Genomic DNA, 21,097 nt, shown 5'->3' with positions numbered 1-21,097 from the left:
TAATCCCACGTCAGCGCGAGCAGGGGAATTTCTAGAACAGAGCAATCTGGAAGAAATTATTACTATTATCGACAAAATAAAAGATACCTTCCTACAACAAGACTTCGGCATAAGCTAGATCAAATTCTTGAATCCTGTTAAGTGTTTAGACTTTAATTTATAGCAGTGACAACAAACAATTATTAAACATTGTATTTATATTCTGTGAAAAAATCAGATTTAAGGTATGAGACTTTTATTTTGACAGGTGGTTTGTTACTGGAAATCAGAGTTCCTGGTTGAGATTGCGAGCAGCTCAAATGGGTTTGATTGTGTATGTCCTGTAGTGTGTAGATCTGAGAAGAGTCAGTAGAAGCGGAATATGAGCGTCCATCACGAGTCGGAGCCTAAACTGTCCCGCTGTGCTTCATCACTGAGCCGATGAGACCTGGATCCAGCGAGCAGCGTGACAGTAAACAGTTGCTGAAGAGAGCTTATTAACATATTCACTGAGCTGCGCTGCTACAGAGTACATACGATGATATCTTAAGCAACTCAAAGACAAATCAAAGTTTTTTTTGTTTTTTTTTTAAATGTTGCACAAAATCTTTTTCCTGTTTAATTAAACAATTGTAGACCATTACGAAAACGTATTAAATATTATTATTATTCATAAATTTAAATATGAATAAAGTATTAAAATTGTAAGGAGCAAATATTTCTAAATTGGCAGAGATCTGTTTTTGTTTTTTTAAATTTGGACAAAGTTTCCTGTAGTGAAAATCATTTTTGTTTTACTTTATTATTTTATATAAATTATTTAAAAAATATTAATATATTAATTTGTAAACAACAGGTAACCTTTTTGCTAAAATGTAAAAAATCTTGATTTTCTCTACTATTACATATCACGTTTATAATGCCTATTGTATGAACAAATGATGTATGTAGATTTTTCATAAGCTTGTGCACTTAATATTTTGCATTTCACAATTTTACACTTTTAATCTGCATAAAGTGCATGATGTTAATATTTATATTATATGAATATTTATTAACGGTTATAAAAAATACACACACAGACACACATATCTATCTATCTAATATCTATCTATATATGTCATATCTATCCTTCCATCCATCCATCCATCCATCCATATATATATATATATATATATATATATATATATATGATATATATATATATATATATATATATATATATATATATATAGTAATTCTAAATACAGGAAGAGTCATGTTTATTTATGTTAAAACAATATTTAATAAATACAATATCATTTGAATGTACTGCTCTCCATGCTGGGAACAAGAGATGACGTGTGGACACCTCCCTGGACAGCGTCTGTATGAGATCACGTGTGTTTGCGGGTTCGACTGCTGAAACGCTCACAGATCGAGGTCTTGAACTCACCTATGGGGAAAAAAACCCTGCGTCTCTCGGATAGAGGGATTTTTTTCCTTCTTAAAAAAAGATTGAAAACGTACAAAAATAAAAATAAAAAAAGAATGAAAATGAATTACTCTTCAGCATTATAAATAAATATTTCTGCTAAATTTGTACATAGTTAAAAGAGAAAACAAAACTAATACATAGGTATGCCGTAAGATGTAAAAAAAAAAAAAAAAAAAAAAAAAAAAAACATTCAAATAACAATGAAAAAAAGATATAATCACATGTTAAATGCACACCATTGTTTTTATATAACAGCGTCTGCAGACTCAGGCCAAAGTTCACAATGTGGGTATCTGCCAATCAGAAAGCAGACTGTGGGAGGAGTCAAAATAAAGAGCTCTAATAGGCACAGAGAATGAACAGTGTTATTGGCTGTTAGTCACAGGTCAACCAGCGCGCAAACGAGTCAACATTAACAAAAACATTTAAAACATTGAGATTCTTCAAAACGGCCCAACGAACACTTTGGTCATGACTATAGCCCCAACACAGATAAAATTGAATGAGCGCACAGATGATCCAAAGCGCAAATTTAGAAACAATTAACGACTAATAGGGTCGCATAACAGTCTACACATTCGTAAGATGATCCCAGTAGAGAACAACGGATGATTTTGTTTGCTACGCAATTGAACGAGAACACAGATCCATTTGTCTGCTTTAAGGCTAAGATCGAACTAAACGCACTAAACTTACACCCCTCCACCAAATTTTAAAGGCTAACATGAAAATACATTCGAGTTTTTAAGGTTTTCCTTGTTTTTGTTTTTTTCTCAAAGGAAAGCAAAAAGGTCTCGGCGGTGCTAATGCTAGGCATGGCTTCTGTCGTTCTATGATTCAATTGTTACGAATCCCCCCCGTTGCCCAGTCTGCGATTTGAAACGAATATGAATATTCATGTAGGACCACCGTTTACAAAAGTAATAGTAGTACTTACAATTATAATAAAAAAGGTCACATATGTTTTTTCCGTTTATCATTCCAGGTGATGCTACAAGGTCTAGCAAACGGCTAAGTATCTCTAAAGTATTCTCTTACGAATACAAACAGTCTGTAAAGACAATCACATTTAAGTTCGGTATTCTCTCTGAGGGAATTCCTCAGGTCCGTGTCCAGGCCCTCGCGGGATAGATACGATTAGGGCTCTTCACATTAGCCCCATACTCTGGTCCCTTAGGGTAAAGAAAAATATATAATCGCCTTTCTTAACTCCATGCATATTCAGCATTTGGATTTATATATTTTGAGCTCCATCCAATAGGATTCTTCCATTTGGAACAACGGAATCCAAGGCAGCCAATCACTGGCCCATCACCTCTATGACATCGTCGTCCGAGCTGCTCTCGCCATTTTCTGCAAGCGAGGGGTGCGTGTCGGGGCGGTTGAACGCTGCCCCCAGCAGGCCGGAGGAAGAGAGGAAATTGGAGGCAGTGGAGGCAGGGGTTGGCGCAGAGGACAGGCCTCTAGGGTGTAGGGACCCAGGGAACAGCGGCTGGGAAAATGGTACCGGGAAGCCAGAGAGCATGCTTGCCATGCTGGGGTTCATGAGAAAGGGTGTGAGCGAGGAGGAAGTGGAGGACGATGACGAGGAGGGCACAGAGGATAAAGAAGGGGCCAGAATTCCAGCATGGGTGCTGGATGTGGTGTTAGTCGAGCAGGTCGTGGAAAGAGTGCTGTTGGACATGCCAAGTCCGAGTGGATCAGTGGGGAACATGGCATGTAGGTCACCCAGAGTCTGACCGGCTTGCTGTAGGAGGTGCGACCTGCTTCCAAGAGAGGGGGGAGTCATGTGACCCAGTGCGCCCAGCAAGGCAGGGTTCAGTCCCATGGATGGGAACCCATATCCGCTGCTTAAAGGAAATCCCGGGTAACTCCCGGCTACACCGGTTGATGTTGAGGTCCGTTTGACGCCAAGTTGTTTGGATGTCCGACTTTCCAAAAGCTTCCGCTTCAAACTTTGAATGTCCACAGACGACGCGATGTCACTGCTGAGCTGCCGGTGTTGGTCGGGGATTCGAACTGGGTTCTGGATGGGTCGGTCCACTTCGGAGGGTTCGGGTGTTCCTGAAGATGGCAAGTTTTCTCCTGCTGGAACCGGGTCCTTGTTACTCTGGAATTCTCGGAGCAGCTTGGGGCTGTCTTGGGGCGAAGGACGAGGAGGAGCCTCGAGGGATAAACGTTTTGGCTCCTGAGGCGATGCACGACCATTACTGACAGAATGCAAGGGAGGGCCCGATTCCTCTGTGAGACAGAAAGATTTTGTTAGTTTATGTTGGTGTAGACTACTAGGTAAAGATCTGAGGTGGTCACTGAAAGATTGTAGAGGATTAAACCATCAACAACAAAAACTGTGGTCTAGATCAAGGTATAGGCCTCTACACGCATGTGACTACTGCGGGATACTATCAAGTTTTGAATTATTGAGTGTGGGAGTCGTAGGAAAGATGAACCGTTTCAGGTTAAGTTTTCAATCTTCATTTTGCCCTCTACCTTTATCAATGGGCCTTTATTCAGGACAAAATATTGCAGGAACAGGACTAAAAAAACACCCATCCTACACAGACCTCTAGATCATGTGAAACAGAGGCCCAAAAAGGAAGATCTTTGAAGCAACAGATCTTTTGTCTTTAGAAAAATGCGCAATGGTGCTCTTTGCACAATAATCAATTTTCTGATATTCCTACTTGCATCGAATGCAATAGAAAGTGCATAGCATATACTAACTATTTATCCTCAAACTCAAAGACAATGGTACAATTCTCATTTAATTTCTTTTGTTTTATCATCTTCTGAATGTCAGTTAAAGGAATGGCTTAAAAGTTCGGAATTAGGAATATCCCCCAATCACTATCATTAACAGTCTATAAAAAGGGATCAATTGTGTTTCTACTTATGCCAGAAGAACTGCTAATACAAATGAGCAAATTAGCACACCTCTTGAAGCTGAGGCTCCTCCTTCCGGTGGTCTTGGCTTTCCGGAGCGGATGGCAAATATCCTCCCATCATTGGTCCTGATATACGTGCCTGCAGTAAAAATGACAGAATAGTAAGCGAATGAACCTTACCAACACTCAGTGAACAGCCAATGCTCTCAACAGTTTTCTGAAACTGAGGCACCTTTGGATCCTCTGATAACGTGAATACTCTCTCCTGCACCGATCCGGGCTTGGACATCTGTGCTGCTGTTGGAGCCAGGGATCACAATATCTACAGAGCAAAGACATTTAATCATGAAGAAGCTAACTGGGAACAAGAAGTTGCAAGCACTACAAGTGAATTGACTGTACCAGTGGTAGTGACAACACGCTGCACATAAACACCGGCCTTTTGCAGGTAGTTGACGGGGAATCCCGCGCTTGAACCGGGGACGCCCATGGGTACCTGTCGGGGCATCATGGGAATGGGTGTGGACTGAACTGGCCTCACGCTTGCAACTGGTTTCTCCTCTAAATGAGGAGGGGGCCGCCTGAACGAAAGATTTGGATAAGCAAACACATTTTAAAATACTCTTGAAACAGAAGGCCGATACATTTAGGGTTTCTGTGGTGGACTCACCAGTTCCTTTGGCTGAAAGCAGGGATATTGGTGAGTCTCTGGTCGCTAGCTGGGTAGTAATGTGCGTAAGAGGGCCGCTGATACGGCACGGATGCCCGCTTCTCGTCTTCATAGCTTTTTTTGGCTGCTCTCTTTTCCGCTTTGGTCAGTTTCAAATCCTTGCGGTCCATCAGGAGAGACTCGTGATGGAACGGATGCTGGTGTCAAAAACAGACCGATATTAGCATAGGCGACTGAATGACTTATTAAGGAAGGAATATTAGCACTCTAGTGACTTAATCTTATCAATATTCATAAGTTAAACCTTCAGCATTGTAGGATTTAGAATGTCTGAAATATTCCAAATAGTATAAATGTTTGCTGGTGTGAAATTCTGATAAAAATGTCCTTATGTTATGGGATGCTCCAGTAAGGTTATATAGTAACGTAAGCTCAACCTAATTAATATCCTTAAGTTCACACCAGTAGGATTCATAATTTAGCCAGAATAGTTCAAATTGGAAACTTAATAGCTGATGTATAATACAGATAAAGATAATATGTTACAGGACTGGATGTTTCACTAAGGTTATATTAAAGACTAAAATACCCAAGACGTGTCACTAGTTTTGAATGGGGAAAAATGCAATGCTCAATATGGCCGCTCAATCGCAGGAAGCTCCCCCTTCTGCATGAAAGAACTTTGTTTGGAATAATACATTTGAAAACTGGTGTGGAAAGAGTACTTACCTTGGTTAAGAGGTGTGGATATAACAGGCAGGCTTGTTTAATGACAATTTCCAAGTCCTCACCAGGGACCAGCTCTGATTGGCTGGGATCAGGCTCCTCCTCCACAAAGTGCAACAGCGAATCCACTTCCTTCCGGGTGAAGTTGAGGACAGGGTTCAAATCATCCACGACTCGATCTGGTCAATAGGTAATCATAACCTCAGAACTGTTTTCACATGAAGACAAAAATATATATAATTTCGCAGACTTTCCGCCCTCTCTTACCAGACATGCCCTGCTTGGACACCTGCCGGTCGTAGATCTTCTTCTCCAGTGTGAAGTCACACACCAGCCTATAGATGTGGCAAGGCTTGCGCTGGCCGTAGCGATATACGCGACAGACGGCCTGAGCATCATGACACGGATTCCACGACGCGTCGAAAACCACCACGCGATTAGCGCCGATCAGATTCACCCCCAAACAACCAGCCCTGCAAACACAGCAGCCTGTTAGTCCAGACCTCATTGTTTTGTCTGTATTTGTGGAATATATTTTATGCTCAAGTTCACCTGGTGGACAGCAGGAAGACCCAGGCTTGGTTGTTTGCCGGGTCGTTAAACTGGTTGATGAGTCTTTCTCTCTCTGAAGCCGATGTGCTCCCATCCAACCCTGCAATGAGACAAAAAGCAAACAAAAAACTGTGAATTTAGAAAGAACAAATACTATAAACGACAACAAACCTTAGGAAGCTGACCTATAGGCCACAGAAATGAAAATTATTAATAAATATTTAATATGGGTCTGTAGCGCTGTCAAACGATTAATCGCGATTAATCACATCCAAAATAAAATGTGTACTTTGTTTATTATTTCTATATAAATCCACACAAAAATGTATATATTTAAGATGTTATAACTTAACTAAAAACTTATTTTGAAAGTGATTGATTGCGATTAATCGTTTGACAGCACTAGTGTTTTGAGATGCACTGCTAAAATATTTGAATAGCAAATTTTCGTGATTTTATTTTCTCTAGATATATTATAGATCATATTTTATTCACGAATAAATAATAAATGCTTAAATTATGACTTAAAAGCAACATAACATGAATATTACAGATTATAATAGTTATTTTATTGTTATTAAACTTATAAGACACTTATTCACATGTATTAGTTTCGTTTCACACAGTATAAACAAGGCTTTTAAAAATATAGCGGTCTTTTTATTTTATTTTAAATACATTTTAATTAATTACGAATTAATTATTAACTATAATGATTATTATATTATTTCCAAAATGTATAGAAGTTAAAATTCAATCAGTTAAATTTTCATTTTAAAATTCTAATAACTGCTCCAGTTTCCATTTCATTCATTAAAAATACAGCTGCATTTATTTGTCAGGAAGAGGGTCCTTCAAAGGGAAGAAGCTTTCAGTAAAACTTTGTGCATTTTTGTAATTTCTGTTACTTTTTAAGCTGCGGTCCATACGTTTTGCCTCTTTGTTGCCATCTATATTTGAAAACCTGGAATTACAGTTCCTTGTGGAGTAACATTCCAGCGCGGATGAATCTGTTTTGAGGTGGATGTGTAGCTGTCAGTCAACGCACGCTGTACTTAGTAATCACAGACTCTACCCTACATCTTGGAGATAGGACCCAAACAAGAGTTTTCACCATAGATGGTCATCTGAACAAGTAACAAGTCTGTCGCGCTTTGTTCTGACCAACTGAGGTACAGTCTGGTACATTTCTATACAGTCTAATCTAGTCGACACACCATTCGAATTTCACATTAAGGAATTAATTTATCCCAAATACACATCTTGCGTAAACCCAAGCTTTCTTACAATACCAACGCTGGTTCTTGGCATCAGCAAACGACTGAAAACTCACTGTAGTAATTGACGTTCCGGACCCAGTTTTGCATCCCAGCTTCTGTTTGGATCGGCATGGGCCTCCGACTCAGGAAATCTTCCATAACCGTAAGCGTTGATAAACTCTGACTGCAAGAATCACACACAGATAAAGAAGCCAGTGTAAACGTTGAGGTCAGTGTAAAATAACAGCGCGACTGACAGTTCAGGATGAGTAAGGAGAGATTACAGAAAGAGGCAAACACTGTCACACATAAAAACTGCAAATGTTTCCCACCTGAAAACAAGCATTTTATCTCCTCGTTTGACACTCTCGTCAATCAGGTGGAACAGCAGAACCATTTTGGCCGAGTTCTCCAGAACACCAGTCTGGTAGTTGCTCATGATGTCTTTTGCCTAAAACAAAGGATTCAAATGTGTTCATAATATGCAGAAATTACATCATGACCCTCAACATTTCCAAATAAAATCTATTCAAAGTTCAGCAGCCTGGCGCAAACAAAGACCAATCAGAATATTTACTTATAGAAATGTCTTAAAGGTACAGCAGCAAAAACAGCTGCTTCTAAGAGACAAGACTGCAATTTCTAACATTATAAGTTAAAAACTAAATGCTAAAGGCAAATGAGAAAGAGAACAATGTGTTCCGAGGACTGCACGATTTGGGGGAAAAACACTAATTGTTAAATGCACTAATTTTTTTAATGCATTAAAAAAGCTTGATGTTTGCTGTAGTTGTTTTAATAAGATTTAATAACATTTTAATAAGAAGAAGAATCTAACAATATAAAAATCTAAATGTATAAAATAATAATAGATACAATTATATTTATTATTAGTTTAATAATTATTGCATTATTAGTGTAAATAATATACATTAGTAAAAGCATAAATATTTAAAAGTGAATAGTTTGAACTAAATAAATATATAAAGAAATATGACCATTTAATACAGAATAAATATAACTATTGAAATATTTCACTGGGAAAAAAAAACTAAAAAGTAATATAATATTTTTAGTTTATGGTACAATTTATAATATTATAATAAACTAATATACATAACTGTCTTATTTTCAAAAGTTATACCAACAAGCTTCTGGTTTGGCAAAAACTCATGTCTCATGGTGAGTTCACACCAGATGCCTCTCCGAAAACGGCGAAACACATTTTTAAATGTGTTTTTAAATTGCGCTGTCTTTATAAATAAACCACATATTTTTAAACAACTACATTCTCACCTGAAATACTTTTAAAATTACATTTAATGATATAATAACGGTAATATTTTGAAAATTATCAGAATAAATGGTAGTTGAAACCTCAATGCTGCGTGAACTCAACTGGCAGAAGCCCCCCACAACACCAAGTCGCATCTGGTGTAAACGCCCCATTAAAGCTTTTGTTGACAACAGCTGGTTTGTAAGCGCCACTTTTTTTTAAATATACTGTGAAATTAGCCACTGAAAACACTGGTTAACATGTAAAACATCACAGAAACATGCATCACATTCTAAAGTGTGCAGTGTTACCCATTCATATGTGATGACTTGGTTGGCCTTCTCCTGTAAGGGGTTCAGGGGTCCCATAGCAGCCATCTTGCTGTTGGCCGGGTCGGACGACTTGCCCTTTATTCCCGGAGCGGAGCAGCGGGTCGCGCCGGTGGAGTTGAGGTCATCCAGGTCAAGATCTTGCTCATTGGCCAGATTTTCCTTCTGCAGAGCTTCGTACAAAACGTCCGGATGATTCCAGATCTACGGATGCACAAAAGAGTCGTACGTATATCAACAACTATCTCTCTCTCTATATATATATATATATATATATATATATATATATATATATATAAGGTACACAACAGGTGCGTCTTTGGGGTGGAAGTACCTTGCAGCAAACACAGAAAGCTTTAAGTGGGTTGAGTCCGAGCCACCCGGTGTTTCCCGCCTCCCTGAAGCGGTTCATGAACTCCGTATAGAGCGCCCTCTGCAGGCGGGACAGTCGTACCAGGATCACGTGCTCCTCTTTCGCCGGAAGCTGATTACGGAGAACATCATGACCTCGCCTGGCCACAGAGAAAACAGCTTTATTTTTTACAAATAAATTGTGCAACTCAAAAATGCCATTGTTGTTCTGCAAGCAAAAACTGTGACCCAAAATAAGAATAAATATTTAATAATGATAGCTCACCTCTGCACGAAGCCCTCCAGCAGACTGTGCAGGACGTGACTCCTGTACCTCATGAGCTGGACGTCCTGCGGTGTGCTGTCTATACACTGGCCGTTCAGAATGGGCCGCTCGAACATGTTACTAAACTCCTGCCGCGTACCGAGGAAATCGGGCCGGACGAAATCCACCATGCACCAGTACTCGATCAGGTTGTTTTGCAGTGGGTATCCGGTGAGAACCACCCTCCGCCGGGACCGGATGTTCTTCAGTGTCTGCGAGGTGCTGGCGTGGCAGTTTTTGATACGGTGGCCCTCGTCACATATGACGACATCCGGCCCAGGGCGTGACAGTGCTCTCTCAATCCCTGAACACCACAGAGGACACGCAAAAACTCATTATAGACCATCACCAGAGTAAACGGCAAACATTTTCCACCCGCAATCCCCGACGGACCTTTCATGAGCTCCTGCTGACGGTCCTCCTCGTCCAGGTCAATTATTACAGGTCCCGCGGGTTTCTTGGACTTCCTCTTGCGGCCGGTCACAAAGCTCTTTTTGAGAGACAGCAGGCGGTACATCTCGTACCCCATTAGCAGCACCCCGCCGTCACGAGTCCAGTCCTCCACGACTTTGGCCCGGGCCACTGTGGTTCTGGACCAGATGCAAGAAATACATTGATGTGTCAACAGATGCTACAAGCCACTGAACTACTGATGAATTTTACCAACATAAACACTTTAACAACAAAGATCCCAAACATATCGTGAGAGATTTTATATTTCTTCATTTTGTGGGTAAATCTTGAAAAAAAAATTTAATAGATAATTATATTTTCCATAATATATAGCCTATTTTTGAGACCAAATTTTATTCTGTCAGTGTAAAATTATTGTTACATGACAATACAGCACATTTTCTCTAACATTTAATTAATATTATAACACAAATAATTTAATTAACATGTAATAAAAATATTGAAACATTTTTTATAACAAATGACACTAAATTTAAATAACATTGTATATAAATTACACACACATAAATATTATATATATATATATATATATATATATATTAGTGATCGACCGATATTGATTTTTTATAACCGATACCGATACCGATTATTTGCATGTTTATGTACCCGATAACCGATATGCAGAACCGATATTTATTTACTGTTATACTTCTGTTTCTGACAATTATTACAACACAAATGAGCTGAAAAAAAACATTTTATTTATAACAATCACTCCTTCCTTGCATACAAAAAAAACTTTATATTTATACACAAATAAATAGAGGGGTCTGAGTCCATAAAATTTAAGTGCACTGTGCAAGTGCAAGTGTCTTTGTTTTAAAATAAAAGCTTTGATGAGGTAAAAAAATAAAAACGGGTAAAAAAATAAAGCACAAAAATGATTCTAACATATTGGTGGGGGCGGGAGGGCTATTTAGGAGTGCATAGCTATTTAATAGTGTAACTTAATACTCCCAGTTAAGCAGAACTAGGTTTTAGTGTAGAAAACAGAGTCTTTCAGCATTCTGCCCTGTAAGCCTGCTTCCTTCAAAAATTTCATGCAGTGGCCGTGCATGAGGCTTCCTGATCATCAACCCAGTCAGGTGCTGAGAAATATGAACAAACTTTTTTTCCCGAGACTATATAAAGTTAAACAGCACTTGTCAGTTGGCATTTTATGATCTAGATTCAATCTAACGTTAGATCATGAAATGCCAACTGACAAAGTGCTGTTTGACTATAATTTAATCAACCGCGATCGCGCATGGAGATAATAAATAATTAATTTCCACAAAGCGGTATATGTATATGTGTATTAGCGAAATAATTGTTATGTAGTAAATGATAATATAATCTAGTGTGTTTAAACAAGATAATCTTGTCAAAAGTTTCATTCAGTGGCCGTGCTTAAGCCTCCAGATCATCCGTCAGTTGCTAAGCAATATGAACAAACTTTCTCTTCTAGACTAATGGTGAGCAAATACAACAGATAGAGAATTAAATTCAACGCTTTTCAGAATCAGAATCAGAATCAGAATGAGCTTTATTGCCAGGTATGTTTACACATAGCGTACGAGGAATTTGTTTTCGTGACAGAAGCTCCGCAGTACAACAGAATAACAGCGACAGAACATAAAACACATAATAAAAGAATAAAAAAAACATTTTTTTTATTTTCAACATGCACTCATTCATGTCTGTTTTATTTAATTCATTTAAAGATACGTCTTTATTGGAGCAGGACATGACGAACACTACGTAACTCGATGAGTTCGTCTCAATTGTTTAGAAACAAGCTGCATAAATTAACTATATCAGGAATTTATGTCTCAGATCTCATTTGTGCATGTCTGTTATGTTAAATAAAGTTGATTAATTAAAGCAAACCAAGTAGAACATATATTTACCTGTGCACTGAGTTGTTGTTGACTGATCACCTCAGACGCCCGGGCTGCAATGGCGGAAATCTCAAAACGGCCACAAGATGGCGCCGTAAATCGGCGAATCCGATATTACAAAACCGATACCCGATTATGGAAAAATGCTTAAATATCGGGAAAAATATCGGTAAACCGATACATCGGTCGATCACTAATATATATATATATATATATATATATATATATATATATATATATATATATATATATATATATTTAAATACATCACTGTAATCTGTTATTAATTATATTATAACACATCTATTATAATAAATTAATAATAATGATAATAAATAACTGAAAAAAAATTACATTGTGTTAACATATTCAATGGTGATTCTTGTTACATTAAAACAATGTTTTTTTTATTTTTTATTTAAATCACCATAAAATTAAGCATTTCATTCATTTTATGATTATGTGAATAACAGACATTATTAATATATTGTTTTATTAACTTAATTTGTTAACATTGTCATTTTGTAATTAATTTATTAGTATATATATATATATATATATATATATATATATATATATATATATATATATAAAACATTATTAACATATTCCTATCACAAAAATGACAATGGAATTATGTCAATGACAACTTAGGACAGAAATGTTCTTAATTATCTATAAATAATGTCACAATATTAAACCAATATAAAAACTTCTCTCTTTTGATTTAGGGGTGCAATATGACCTAGACATAATACTCTTTCAGTGAGATTCACCATAATAATATTTGAAGTGCAAATAAGAGGAAGTGAAGCGCTCATACTTGTGCTCATCGTTGAGGATGTGAACCTTAAAGGTTCGAGGTAAAGCCTGGGCTGGATCCGTGTCGGGGGGAAGGGACTCAGCAGCAGGCAGCCAGAGATTAAACTCAGCCAGCCAGTTCTGTAGTGTATTCACCTGGAGACGAGAGGAGACATGAGACTCACACCTCTCTGACAGAGAAACAAACACCACCCCGGACCGTCTCTGCTTCTCAGACACTCACAGGTACAATGGCGAGGACAGTTTTGGCCCCAGTGTGCCGCAGCAGGACGTCGATAAAGGAGATGACCTGTAGGGTTTTGCCCAGGCCCATGCTGTGAGCCAGAATACAGCCGAAGCCACTGCTGCTCTTATAGCGCTCTAGAGACTCCACCAGGTTATCATACAGGAAACGAATACCACCGATCTGGAAGAAGAGGAAGAGACGTCGACAAACTGGCTCCACGTCCAAGTGAAATGGAGAAAAGCTCATCTCATGGCAGAAATGCGTGTACCTGGTGTGGTTTGACGGCGCGGGCGAGCTGCGGGGCGAGGAACAGGTCCTCCTCGTCTCCTGGGTGATTGATATTGACCAGCACTCTTCCCTGGGCGTCTGGCTGATTGAGGCTGTCGTTCACGTGTGACCCACTGCTCTCCTCTGTCCCGGGAGTGACGGAGCGATCCTCGTTGTTGTCTTCCTCGCTGCTTATCGGCAGGGTGTCTTCATCACCTGAACTCAACTCAATCACATCTGGAGAAACACAAATCAACATCAAGATACCTAAACCACAACTTGCTTCTTAAGAATATGCTTGCTTATATAAATATTTGAAAATATGCAGTATATTTATTTTTAAGTATAAAAATATTTTCTTAAAATACATATACACTTTTTTTTTTGTTACATGAAACTTGATAAATACATATGTATATTAGGTAAACATGTTGTTGTTTTAAAAAAACAATAATAATAATAATAAAAAAAAAAAATATATATATATAAGCATTACATTTGAAATATGTTAATAATAAATGAGATTTATTAAGCATTAGATTAATAAATGTTACAACAATAATCACATTTTAATTTATACACAGACATAAAATTGAACAGAAAACAATTATACAATAAAATTAAACATACATTAAACATTTGAATAATTTACACATATTATTGTTAATATTAATTTTAAATGTATTATAATTAAAAAATAAATAAAATTAAATTATGTAAATAAAATCGTTTTAAATGTTAGAATTGTATTTTTACAAACATTTTTGTTATCAAACTTTTATCACAACACATTTTAAATATTAACAATAAATATGTTTAATAAATTACGTAATTTTATATCAAATGTTATTTACATACAATGTTATTGTTACTGTTAAAAAAATTACTTTTAAACATTTTAAATAATTATGATATATGCAAATAATATTAAAAGTTGACCAAAAATCATTTGTAAATAATTATGTTTAATAATAATAAAAAATAAATAAATACAAACACACACACACACACACACATATACATATATATATATATATATATATATATATATATATATATATCCACCCAAACTAGTTTCTAGCATATATAATTTAATAATAAAAACATATGTAAATAATAAGAAATATTAAATAATATGTATATAATTAATGTAGCTAAATAATACTGTACTAGAACTAATACTTGACTTTACCATCTCTGAGGGCAGGCAGCTGAGGGGGCGGAGCTTCTTTAGCCTCGCCCTCGTCTCCGCTGCTGTCCAGACAGATCACTTCTTGTTTGAGACCTGGCACTGCAGTGGATAGATCTGACAACGGCGACAGCGCAACAAATTAAGTCATGACAACACCAACACTTCTGCAGAGGAGCAGCGGGCAGCAGTCGAGTCTCACCTGCGTGGAGGGGGAAGTCTTTGCGCTGCTGTTCGAGACGCCGCCGTCGCTCGAGCTCCTCCTGCTGGGCGGCTTTGGTTCCCGCTTCCAGCTGGTGCTCCTTGAGGACCTTCCTGCATGTCGGAGGGGAAAGATGATATTAGCAGGGAGACAGATGACTGTAATCGTGACGTCATTAACAAACACACAGGGCAATTTTGGATCAATAAGGGTTTAGTGTGGGCAATTATGACCAAGATACAAACCGAGAGAAACAACACTTCCTGTTGTTAGATGCTTATTGTGTTTGGTTAGCATTAACAAGACAAGAGGAAGTCGGAAGTAAACACTTCTTACTTCTCTTAAAACTTTACAGACAGACTTGTAAGTTATGAGGTTGTTAATTAAAGGAACATGCTTTTGTCGAAGCCATCTATTTGTATTAAATTCATTTTATTTTTAAAATCATACTGAATTTGTTGTGAAAAACTACATCACCCATCATTTTTTAGACGGAAAATTCCACCAATCAGAAACTTGAGATGCTATGCTGTGAAAACACTTAAATATTTGCATGCATTTGCGTTTTTTGCATATTGCATTATAGTTTACTAGATTGAGAATTGCAAGCATGTTCTTCATTACAGCTTTTCTGAAATGTTACATTCAAACACACAGATTAAGCAATAACTAATTGAATATGCACTCATTTGGAAACATTTTCCAGAACACTGGATAAAGCCAGATTTACAATTCTTGTTTCATTTTGCTGAAATTAGACTCAAAGGTTTTTCATCTCTTATCATCACTCCATAAATCACAAAATACTGTCAACAGCTAGAAAAAAACTAAAACTTTACCATGTTTTTAGGAATAAAATGTTATAAAAAACAAAGTATGTGTTATGTGAGCAAACCCCACAGTAAAATTCTTCAGAATATAGTTAAGAATAAAACTGTAAATTTTGTTGGATTATATAAGTGCTACTGAACAGGAGGAAACATTTTTTTAAAGATAAAACCCCCTTTAAATATAGGCATTGTAATTCATACAAACACAATTAAAGTGTCAGGGCATTGGCTCCAATAAGAAAAAAATGTAGGCGCCAAATGATTTTTTTTTTAGGGTGCCACAGAATAAAAATGTTTTATTATTTTTATTATTATTATTTTTTTATATCAGTCATATTGTCATGCGTTTACGTCGGATCTTTTCTTGACTTTATCAGCATTTTAATCCATAGATGACCTGGAAACTAACGTTCCAGGTTTGGGCTGCTCCTGTATCCTGTAAATAAAGGTGCTTCACGATGCCACAGAAGAACTTTTTATTGTCTAAATGGTTCCATAAAGAACCTTTAACATCTGAAGAAGAACCTTCACGTTCCACAAGAGGTTCTTTGTTGCAAAAGAAGATTCTTCAGATTCTAAAAAGTGGAGCAAGATATGGTTCTTTAGAGAACCTTTGACTGAATGATTCTTTGTGGAACCAGAAATGCTTCTGTGATGAACTATTAAGCATCTTTATTTTCAAGAGTGTATGTCTTTCACACTTTCAGTCGGTTTTTATTAATGAATAAAATGCAGGAATTGAATCGTGTAGACAACAGGTCAAGTAAAAATCTTAAAATGCAATAGAGCATGAATAAAGCAAAATAAGTACATTTTAAGTTTATAGTTTTAGTCACAGTCTGGAGTCTTTACTGTAATAATAAAAATAAAAAAAAAACACTTCAAAGTGCATTTAGAAAATTTTCTTCGTGCAAGTCTGAAACTAAATGTTATGAATAGCCAAATAGCCCAAAAACTAAAATACTGAACTCAAAATAAAAATAAAAAACAATGTTTTTTTTTCTGTAGTGTTTGGTCAGAAAATATATAGTTTCTATGGTTAAAATCAACAACTTTATACAAGTTTTTTTTAATTTTTTTTATTCTCCACTTGTTTTAATTCAATTATGTCATTTGCGATGCTTCATGGGATTGTAGTTCTTTCCCACATTAAGTACAAAGTCCTGTACCTTTTATCTTTAGTCTTTATTTCTTTATAACTAAACTGCTTCAAATCAAAGTTTGTAATGTTGTGATTCACTTCGCAGCTGGTTGCTTTGATACATGCCTCATAGAGTTTTGACAAAAATTAATAATAATAAAAAAAAAAACCGTCTGGAACCGCCCCTAAATAAAAGCAGATGGGAAGTAATGCATTATCATCAAAGGGAGCTCCCTACCGGATGTTCCTCCTCAGGTGAGCGGGTTTAGAGGTTTTGGACTTCTTCTTGGTGTTGCTGTTGGCTGATGTGTTGCTGTGGCTGTCCGGGCTGGATGGGGGTGGAGAGCCGTGCCGGGATGACGTCCGTGAGGTGGACGCAGGGCTGGAGTCTCGGGACATCGGTGAGGTAGGTGCCGGGCTGGTCGCATCTCTCTGATCCTCGGCCTCCGGACTCTCAGGCTGATCTGTTGATCGAAATACCACGCCATCAATAATTGATTCACGGACTAACACCAGAGTGCACACATTATCGACGACGCTATGCTTTTATCCTCATGCAAACACGTCTCATTCAATGCAAGCAGGCGTTTGGTTGAGAGAGATGGTGGTGTGAACTGAAAACAGGGCTCACCGTCATCTTCCTCATCATCGCCATCGTTCTCTACATCCTCTTCCTCCTCCATGTCCTCTTCCTCCTCGCTGTTAAGGCTGGGCTCCAGGTCGCTCCCTGAGATCGCCTCTTCTGACATGACGTCGCCTGGGTCTCCAAGAGCATTACTTACACATCTTCATTCAAACCCCCTGAAGAACAAACACAGTCAACAGGAAGTCTTATTCTTTCTTTTGGAGAAGATTAAATGTTACTTTATCAAGGACAAAAAGGTTTGTAACTTTACAAAAGATGTCAATTTCAATAAATGCATTTCCGTTGAACTTTCTGTTAACCAAAGATCCCTGAAATAAAAATGTGGTACTGTTTTCACGGCACAACTTTCTTGATAAATGTATCTTGAGCAGCAAATCGGCTTATTAGAATAAAAGATGCACCGATCGAACGCCCAGGGTTTTCCGAAATATTTTTTCAACAAATGAAATACATACAAAATGAATAGACAAGATCAACGTATGCAATTATTTTAGTGCCAATTAGAACTGGCCCCAAACTTGTGAACGTATATCAGCATAAGATAAAAAAAAACACATTCTGGTTTGGCTACTATGTTTACTTTTCAGCTAAGAGGCTAAATTGTAACTACAAAACTAAACTGTTCGTATTATTGCGAAATTCACTTCAAACCAGGCGAGTCTCAGCTGTGATCAAACATCAGAGCAACACAGTTCAGCAACAAGAACAAAGAGTAACCAAAGAAATCTTATCTAAAAAAAAAAAAGTGTAATGAGAAGAAACAGAAGGAGCTAGAAGAAGAAAAAAACAGAAGAGGGAGTGAGAGATTCAGGCTTCTTACATAAGCGCGGGTTATATAAGAGAAGGCAGCGAGCGCTTGGCAGGCAGCGAGCGAGCGGTGTGTGAATGTAGGCCACGCTGCCTGTGACACACTGACACATTCACACAGTACAGCACAGCCTGTTCCACAACACACACTCATCCGCTCCGCCCCACACACACACACACACACCTGCCTCAGCAGACCGACCGACCGACGCCGCTTGGGCTTCAGTACAGATAAACAACTTTAACAAAGATCTCTTCAGGCGGTCTTCATAAACCTGTATCAGTTACACTCCCCTCTCTGTGTGTGTGTGTGTGTGTGGGCATGTTTTTGTGACATATCAGGACACAGCTCTGTGTAATGGCATGGGTATGACACAGGTATTACAAGGAGAGGGTGACTTATGAGGACATAACCCATGTCCCCATTTTTCAAAACGCTTATAAATCATACAGAATGAGTTTTTTGAGAAAGTAAAAATGCGCAAAGTTTCCTGTGAGGGTTAGGTGTAGGGTTTGTTGTAGGGTCATAGAATATACAGTTTTTACAGTATAAACACCATTATGGGATGAACCCACTTTTCAAAAACAAACATGCTTGTGTCTGTGGTAAATCATGTGACAAAGGCAGTTTGTAAATGACATGAAGGACAGTTAAAGATGACAGAGCCGTCACTTTTAAGTGAACTGTTGGTTTGAGGTCAATCTTTCTATTATTTTACAGGACAGTAGAAATCAATGACTTCGAGTCAAACCAGATGTTGAATCCGTGTGGATGGAAACGCAATCCCACACATGAACCATCAGACCATTATAAACCCACTGACCTGGACTCTTACATCACAAAACAAGAGCAGAAACACGATAAACCTCACTAAATTTCATCTCTTCCATTATGAGAGAGATCAGCTGCACCTGCGCTCACCACAACACAGTTTCCATCAAACAAAAACACAAACCCACATCATATACCACCGCACTAGAAGCACATTGTCTTATTTTCGTATCGGGCATAACATAAAAGTGTTTTAAAGCGCTTTTGTGGACTGCACTGAATGAGGCACGTTTACATAACTGTACTTGGTGACCATCGGCGCTGCTAACAGAAGAACAACCAGGCGGAAAACTCACCTAAGATCCGCGATACGACCCCCGAGCCACTGTAAACACATACACACAGATGTTTTGTACCGCTTTATACGCGTTGTGTATAAAACACATCGTTATTTGGTGCCTCCCGAGCGTGCTAGCCGTTAGCGTGTTAGCACGGGCGTGCGATGCGCTCTTTTGTTGACGTTAGCTTCCGCGCTAACTGTGCTCAAAGATAACTAATAAACACAAGATCGCCTCTTACACAAGAGTGTGTGGTGGTAAACCGGCGTCTTACCTTTTTACACCCTGGTCCGGATCCCTCGGCTGCGCTGTGACTCGTTAAATTATTAATATTAATTAATGTAGTCCTCCGATTCTTGTATTTTATCTATCAATTGAGCCGAAGCAGCGCGCTCAGACGCCCCCGAGGCGCACAGACCGGGTCTGAAGGTTCCGCTCCTCACGGTCCGGGGGGCTCAGTGTCACTCTGAGAGGGTTTCGTAATCACTCACGGTTGCATAAAAGTAAATACAACACGCTCGGGTGTTGTGTAAATGCCTGGAATAATCCAGACGGATGACTTACAAAAGAAGTTCAAGATAAGACAAGTATGCAGGCCTACATCGTTTCAGTCAGGAAGCATGTACTTTCATCTTTATTTTTATTTTTTCGTTTTGGGATGTAGCTTTTTATTATTATTATGCATGTATTTTAAGCATTGTATTAAATTATTCCATACATATAAAACAGTAGCCTATATGTGACGTTTTATATTTATGACAGGTAAAGCTATACTTGCAGTATTATGTAATGCATTATGTAATAAACATACATTTCATTGTAGGCTGTGTTGTATGTTATAAAACAGCTGTGTTTATGGAAAGGTTGCTTAAAAATGTTCAAGCTAGGTTTTACATTTTGCTTAAGGCTGTATTGTTATAAATAATATTATAATGTAATAATATATACATTCATTTAAGTATTTTAGTAGCCTACATAGTTTAATTTGTTGAATTAAAATATTATTAGCGAATTTATAAAATATGTTATGTAAAATATGTTATTGCATTAAAATAAATTGATTTATTGTATGTTATGTAATTTATTATATAATTAATAGCAGTTTATAGCATGTTATAAAACAGCAAAGTTCATGAAAAGGTGCTGTAAAACCTTAAATCCATTTAGATGACTTTCACTTGTTACTTGATTATAAATATTATTTTATATACCTATAGAGTCTAGAAAATAAAAATATAGGTTTTGATTAATATATATTTTTCTATACAAGCCTGTAGTTATAATTTGTAGACTGTATTATTGCAACATTATAATACTTTATCATTTATCATTTATAATGTATTTTCGTTTATTTATATACTTTGTCTACAAAGCCCTTTTACTTTAACAGTTTTCATTTAGCATATATCTTTATATTTTATTGTTTATATATATATATATATATATATATATATATATATATATATATATATATATATATATATATATATATATATATATATATAGTAAATTCTAATATTTTAATGCATTAAAAATTATTTCATGTAAAAATGTAATTCATGTTATGTAACTTATTATATAATTCAGAAGCATTTTATGGCATGTTAAAAAACAGCAGTGCTTTTAAAAAAGTCTCTTACTGTTTAAAAGACCCAGGAATAATCAAACTAGAAA

General features: G+C 37.2%; 1 protein-coding gene across 3 annotated transcripts; it reads right to left on the bottom strand.

The window, feature by feature from the left end:
- Positions 1-1,224: 1,224 nt before the first annotated feature.
- LOC127987904 (helicase ARIP4) lies at positions 1,225-19,980 on the bottom strand. 3 transcript variants are annotated; one of them, XM_052590345.1, is made up of 22 exons: positions 19,698-19,980; positions 17,492-17,661; positions 17,099-17,324; positions 14,890-15,002; positions 14,691-14,804; positions 13,500-13,735; positions 13,229-13,411; positions 13,007-13,140; positions 10,223-10,419; positions 9,791-10,133; positions 9,488-9,665; positions 9,136-9,357; positions 7,881-7,999; positions 7,623-7,732; positions 6,290-6,389; positions 6,005-6,210; positions 5,741-5,916; positions 5,012-5,208; positions 4,744-4,922; positions 4,574-4,663; positions 4,391-4,480; positions 1,225-3,697 (listed from the first exon to the last, which is right to left on the bottom strand). In XM_052590345.1, the coding sequence occupies exons 2-22, from the start codon at positions 17,607-17,609 to the stop codon at positions 2,757-2,759; spliced, it is 4,272 nt and encodes a 1,423-aa protein (XP_052446305.1). In that variant the 5' UTR covers positions 17,610-17,661; positions 19,698-19,980; the 3' UTR covers positions 1,225-2,756. The 3 variants fall into 3 exon arrangements, with proteins under 3 accessions (XP_052446305.1, XP_052446306.1, XP_052446307.1); XM_052590346.1 differs by lacking the exon at positions 19,698-19,980 and adding an exon at positions 19,442-19,671; XM_052590347.1 differs by lacking the exon at positions 19,698-19,980 and adding an exon at positions 18,327-18,348.
- Between the last annotated feature and the right edge of the window lie 1,117 nt (positions 19,981-21,097).

Source organism: Carassius gibelio, chromosome B22 (genome assembly GCF_023724105.1).
Source record: "Carassius gibelio isolate Cgi1373 ecotype wild population from Czech Republic chromosome B22, carGib1.2-hapl.c, whole genome shotgun sequence".
In the NCBI taxonomy this organism is placed as follows: Eukaryota; Metazoa; Chordata; class Actinopteri; order Cypriniformes; family Cyprinidae; genus Carassius; species Carassius gibelio.
The sequence above is the reverse complement of the archived record's forward strand: the minus strand, read 5'-3'. Positions and strand labels throughout refer to the sequence as shown.

Coding starts and splice junctions, on each gene's coding strand:
- LOC127987904 (XM_052590345.1), bottom strand. CDS start 17,609: ATGTCAGAAGAGGCGATCTCAGGGAGCGACCTGGAGCCCAGCCTTAAC. Junction 6,211..6,289: donor GTCTTCCTGCTGTCCACCAG/GTGAACTTGAGC, acceptor CTGTGTTTGCAG/GGCTGGTTGTTTGGGGGTGA. Junction 4,923..5,011: donor GCTTTCAGCCAAAGGAACTG/GTGAGTCCACCA, acceptor TCTTTCGTTCAG/GCGGCCCCCTCCTCATTTAG.